This window comes from Dermacentor silvarum, chromosome 5 (assembly GCF_013339745.2).
Source record: "Dermacentor silvarum isolate Dsil-2018 chromosome 5, BIME_Dsil_1.4, whole genome shotgun sequence".
Lineage (NCBI taxonomy): Eukaryota > Metazoa > Arthropoda > Arachnida > Ixodida > Ixodidae > Dermacentor > Dermacentor silvarum.
The window spans coordinates 22,679,690-22,685,855 of NC_051158.1; the positions used below are offsets into that span (position 1 = coordinate 22,679,690).

The 6,166-nt window shown below is 50.0% G+C and overlaps 1 protein-coding gene across 1 annotated transcript; it reads right to left on the bottom strand.

The window, feature by feature from the left end:
* Nucleotides 1–280: 280 nt before the first annotated feature.
* LOC125945558 (uncharacterized) lies at nucleotides 281–5,933 on the bottom strand. The gene is made up of 2 exons (XM_049667504.1): nucleotides 3,973–5,933; nucleotides 281–1,616 (listed from the first exon to the last, which is right to left on the bottom strand). The coding sequence occupies exon 1, from the start codon at nucleotides 5,390–5,392 to the stop codon at nucleotides 4,040–4,042; it is 1,353 nt and encodes a 450-aa protein (XP_049523461.1). The 5' UTR covers nucleotides 5,393–5,933; the 3' UTR covers nucleotides 281–1,616; nucleotides 3,973–4,039.
* Nucleotides 5,934–6,166: the final 233 nt, after the last annotated feature.

The following is a 6,166-nucleotide window of genomic DNA, read 5'->3' on the forward strand; positions in this document are numbered from 1 at the left end:
TTAGGGCCTACAACAGAGCTAGAACAACGACAAAAACAAAAACCGCGTTTGTGTGACTACGCAACAGAACACACAGACACAAAGAGTGTGCAAACGAGCTGTCAGACATGATAACAATAAAATATGGTTTATTTGTTCTTATCCAGTAGAAAAAAAAGCAAAGTCGGGACATTTGGCCGTCCCGACCGGGTCGGGGCGGGACATGGTACATTTCCTCAGAAGTCTAGACAGTCCCGCTAAATTCGGGACGGTCGCGAACCCTATAGTGGTGATACGACATTTAGGTTGCGGAAAGAACAATCCCCTTTTTGAGGTAACAACAACAACAATCGCGTGCCAAACTTCGTCATCCTCTGTTCCCGCCCAAATCCGGTAAATGACGCTTGCTGCCCACGATCTAGCGTTGGCCTTAGACATTTAGCCAGACACTCCGTGCTTTTAACTGAAACTCGGCAAGAAAAAAAAAATAATTTTCTGGTGTGTCACCGCTAGGCAACAGTCCCACGTAAAAAACTAAAGCTAAAAAAAAATGGCAATGACGTCGGCCTGAGCTTGACTCCTCTGGTCTGCTACTCGGCATCAGGATAAAAGGAAGTCGATGAGAGGTTACGACGCAAGTACATAAAACAATAAGAGCGTTGAAAACAACAAGCCCTGATTATACAGTACTCTCAAGAAAAACGACAGCCCGTCAAGCCAGAACTCGAGATGCACACAAATGAGATTTGTTAAGTTGGGCGCAACGTCCCGGGATCAGGCGAAAAAGACAGTGCTCGTCGGCGTCAATATGCACTTCAACATCCTGGCTAGCTTGGACAAAAGATAGTGCGGGATGTAGGTACTGTAAATCAAATAAAGCAGGGGTGCAGAAAGAGCCGGTCACTCCGCGGCACGCGTCCATAGTCAGCACACGAGGAAAACGCACGCTTCACTTCTTGCCTCTTCACTGGACATTCCTTCGACGATTAAGGAATTCGATAGCCTAACCGGCATCCGAGTGACGCATTGTGACCTGTTGACTCAATCCGGCACGGTCAAATCTGGTAAAAGTGAGCAAAATAGTCATAGTCTAAAAAGAAACAGTAATGATACATTTTGAATAGGTCAATATAACACTATAATAAAACCAACATAGAGCCTTACAAAGAGAGCGCTTGTCGATGACGCTGATGATGCTCCTTTAAACCTCGGCACACGTGACGTGCCCACAAAGGTCGATGGGCCAAGAATCGGGCGGTTGTACGATACGATACAAAAGGAGAAACTTTGAACAAAAAAACAGTGTCCTGCCCGCTTTCTTTTTACAGGCCTACCCGGATATCACGATTACGCGGCTTGACGAGCCCTATGAACGTTGCGGTGGAGCACAGGACGCATGCGCAGTTTCGAATCAAGACAGAACCGGCATCGCCGCCGCTCGCAGCGCCCTCTCGTCGAATCCACGTGACTCGCTGCTCGGGTGCGTCTTCGGCGACCCGGTAGTGGACGTGCAGGCACTCCAGCTGCGACAGCTTGTCAGCGAGCTCTAGCACAAACTTGCAGGCCACGTGATTCGAAACTGGCTTCGCCGAGAGAAGGCACAGGTACTCCAGGCTGTCGATGAGGGACAGGTTAGCCTGGAATAGAAGAATGCACCTCCGATCGTTTCGGTATCTCGAGGCAGCTGGGTGCAGCTGAGAACGTCAATGCGCACTTTGGTGACTGTAGTCAAAGAAGTTTGATTTCGTGTTTTTTTTTTTCTTCAAAACTTCGACTAGTTCATTATTACACCCTACCATGCGCTCTCAAAGAAGCAATGCTAAACTTGCACGGTGTTTCAGCTAAGTTGCGGCAAACTTTCAAAAACATGCATGTGTGAGTTGAGAATGAGACCAACTAAGTACTGTTTGGGGGAGGGGGGGGGGGCTGTCTTCTTGAGGAACTCAATTTTTTACTAGGAGTTGAAGTAAACTAACAATAATTAGTAAACTTTCAAAGTATTGATTTAAACGCAGAATCTTCAATGTGAGAGTTGTAGAGCCTATTGAGAAATATCCAAACATTAATTTTTTCTTCGGTCTGCAAAGAAAGCGCGCGAGAATCGAAAAAAAAAAAACACGCGCTTACGTTCAGCGAAATCGGATCCTTCAAACATACCACGGACGAATGATCGATGCTGCCCGCAGACCTAGCGCACGAACAGGCCTTGAGCAACGAGTTTTGAAACCGGGATAGCAGGTGGTCCATGTTACTACGAGTTGCGGCGCGCACCGGGACAAAGGCGGGAAAAGAAGTCAAGCGCTAGCTGACTTAATGTTCCCCCCGTTTCAGAACAAATGCGCATGGGACCAGTTCGAGGGCTTCTTGACTTAATTGTTACAATTCTATCTCACTTTGACGTTCGTTTAGCGGAATGACAATGCATTTTTTATAAATAAAGTACAGCAGTCTCGCACGAAAGGCAAAGCGTCGATTGCGACAGCAAGTTATTAGACAGCTATACGAAGTAAGAACAGTGGTTTTATCGGCTGTATAAACTTGAAAACATTCGCTCATTAACTAAATTAACCAAGCATGGTACAGGCAAACAAACGCATTTCACTCGGTTACCCCAGACACTCGCTGTCAAAAAGGCTGGCATACGGAAGAGCGGCGGCAGCAGCGAGCGAAATGACCTTTGTGCTGCCTCTCGCTTCAACGCGAACTAAGCGGCGAGAACACAGCGCACGCGAAACTATCAGCTCTGGGCGCGCCTAGACTGTGTGCCCATCGCAGCTCGCTTTCAAGTCAGGGCCCGCGTGGCCGCGCTCAGCCGCGACGCAGCCGCCGCCAGAGCAGAACGCCCTCCGGTGCCTGGCGCGCGATGGAAGACGGCGCGCTTTCTCTCCGCCTTCCTCCCTTGCGCGCGCGAGATCGAGCCGCCATCCTCGGCTCACCCTGGCACGCGTTCACTCGCACACACAGCATACGATATCGCACTTCGACTTTATAGAGAACATCACGGCGACGAAGACAGCGGGAATAAACCTGGGGCGCGTCCATATAATTGCCATCTCAAAACAACTTGGGAGTTAATTGCTTGTGTTTTCCCGCCTATATGTCCCCGGTGTATTTCATATACTAACTGGAAGCGAATAAAATGGTCTTGGCTAGCTTGCACTTTTGCCGAGATACTTCGTCCGTTGAAGCACTGGGCTATGCAGTAGATTACGCGTTGCAATTTTTGAAGCTCTGGCAGTGTTTTTGCTATTCGCAGGCAGCGTAAAGGGCGAGGAGGTTTTGGCGGTGGATTGGCCATCTGTAATTTTTTTTTCTTGCGGCCTATTTATGCGTTCCGTCTGTGTGCAGCATCAATTCTTTCTTAGCATTAGAGGACACTAATGCCGAGGTAATAACGTGGTACTTTTTCTGATCGCGGGCGCTTTCTTTGGAGGCCGGAAAAATGAAAACCACAGCAGCTATCATCACGGAAAGACATGATTTGGATATTTTTCAACAGAAGTACATAACTTCTACATTGCGTTGAGTATGTTCCGTTTAAATCACTGCTTTAATAATAGGTTAATTATTGTTAATTAAGAAGCTAAGCTCAAAGTAAAAAATGCTTTGAAATGCTCAAAAGGACATCGAACACTGTATACTATGAGTTAGTGTCATTCTCGTAACTCCCACACGTGGATTTTATGAAGTTTAGCATGACAGCTGAAACACCCTCTATAAAAACAACGTCATGATAGCGAGTGGCTTTTCTTCAGTGTTAGTTAAGAACGATACGAGTGGTATTTCCTTAGGAATACAGCGTACATAGTAGATTTTGTTTCTTTCCCTGCTTCCTGGGCCGTTAAGGGCGGAGGAATTTTCCGGGAGACTAATTGCTTGCGCTTCGAACCAACACACACACCGCCATTTCTGTACTGCCTGCGTCAGGTCGAGGACGCAACGGTCACATGACGTCCCCTAACGGCATTGAAAGCGTGGTGCAAACCGACTCACCAGCAAAGACGTTTCGCCGAGCGGCAGAGCGTCGTCCCGAAGCAACAAGAAGCGCAGCTCGCCGTTTCTAGCGAGCAACCGGCCCAAACTCATGTAGTCCGCGTGCAGCGGACTGAGACAGTTGGACAGACGCAGTGTAGTGACATTGCAGCAGCTCGAGAAACTGCAGAGAGGCCAGCTTCGGCAAGTCGCAAAGGGTCAGTCTAGCCAGTTGTCTCTGATTACGTGAGTAGGGGCCAGTACGCCAAAAGAGCCGCATCTGTTCGGCTTCGAAGCGGAACTCGCTCTCGCAGATGGAACACCAGATCAAGCCGCCCCGTCTGTCCACACGCAAGTCCAGGTCTTCAATGCCGGGGCAGCTCTGTGCCAGACGCTTCAGCGCTAACGGGTGGCTAAGACCGCAGGGTGACACGGAGAGCGACTGTAGGAACTTCAACGCATCTCGCAGGAAAAGTTGCGTCAGGTCGAGGTCGGGGCCGAAGTGAAACGAGCTCACGTTAAGCTCGACGACGTTCTTGGCGGCAGTCGAGAAGAAGTGGCGTAGAGTGTCGTGATACGTGGCGCCAGCTCCCGTTTGCTTGTTCGCGCTCGAGAGTTCTGCCGGGAACTTCAGGAGACAGAGATGGCGGACGAAGGTCCAGATGTGCCTGTGGCAGGCCATACGAATCCATTCCACCATGAGGTCTTCGTCGTCAATGGCGACCAGGACAAGCTGCGTCGGCAGGGTGCGGCCTTCTTTCCAGTTGTGTGCCACGTCGCGGAGTTGAGCGCAGCTCCAGGATTTGGGGGACCTCTGGTAGGTGACGTTGGCGCAGAAGTTAGCATAACTGGAGAAACCAAGTGGCCCCACTGGTCGAAATTCAATGGAAGTCGGCGTCATTTCGGACGAGAACGTGAACGTTTTCAAACGGGGGCGCGCTTCGAGGATACAGCGGCACTCGGCGATCGCCTTGCCCAAGTTTCCGCTTACAAAGTGCACGTGCAACCTGGTCAGGTTCGGGCAGAAGTTCAGAAGCACCTTGAGGAGCTGTAAGTTTTGGGTGCCGCCGATTTCCACGTACATGAGGCACAGGTTGTAAGCCTTGGCGTCCGGGTTCTGCGACGCGATCTCTTCCATGTTCCCTGTCTCCCAGGCCACGCCCGTTTCGGACACGAGCGACAACTCGACTTCCATGAGATGCGGAAGCCTTTTCAACATCAACGTGAGCAGATCGCAAGGCCTGAGTGTGGATGCGACGCACCGTAAGGCCTGGAGTTCCGAGCACGAGCGTACGCTTCGGTACAGATCGTCCGGGTCGGCAAGGATGCAATTGGTGAGGAAGAGTTCTTTAGCGTTCGACGCCGCATGGTTATCGATGAGTTGCGTGTCCAAGGCGTGCGCTTCTTGGTTGGCGTGCAGACGCAGGACTTCGAAGCTCATCTGACGCCTCTTGTCGGGCAAACACTTTGCTCTCCAGGAATCAGAGGAACGAGCTGTGAAAAGTCGCAGGTGTGGGAAGTTCCTTACGCACGACTCTGGCCGATGCTTCCAACGGCCACGGTACAGAAATGTTGCAGAACGTGACGTGACAACGGCGCTGCCGTCGTTATTTATGAGGACAAAAAAAAATTGTTTCCATGCACTCTACACCTACGGAAAAACCTTTCTGTGGCAATGAATGATAAGCTAAGGGGGCGGAGCTTCTGTACATGTCTTACTGTGCCACGTAGTCCGGCAGAGTTGACATCGCTTTTGATTTCTGGGAGCAGGTAAGTGAATCGGCTTAGCAGTGTCCACGTGCGATGATGTTGCATTTGCCCAATCGCGGAAGGCGAGAGAAATAATTCAAATCTAAAACTCACTGAGGTGTATTTTGTCCAATTACGCTGCTGTAAAACTACGTTTATTTTTCCCCTCTTCCCCTGCGTACACTAACGCGGATGAAAATGTGGATCTATTTCCAGAAAGCACTCTCATGCGCTCTTGGTTCTGCAGCTTTGCGTTCACTGACAAATTTGTCCGCGATTGCGGTGGCTCACACTTCTGAAATCAAGACCAGTACACGTGACCGTGTTTTCGATCGTTACCTGGCAAAGTATACCCATAGAATAAAGAACCGCGTGGTATACTGCGCAGGAAAAAAATCACAGCATATCCACGGGGTGAATGATGATGAGTGGGCGAAGCTCCGGAGGGAATCATCGGATCTCCCGC

What these genes read in the sequence shown, in the direction of transcription:
- LOC125945558 (XM_049667504.1), bottom strand. Translation starts at nt 5,392, where the DNA reads ATGAGCTTCGAAGTCCTGCGTCTGCACGCCAACCAAGAAGCGCACGCC.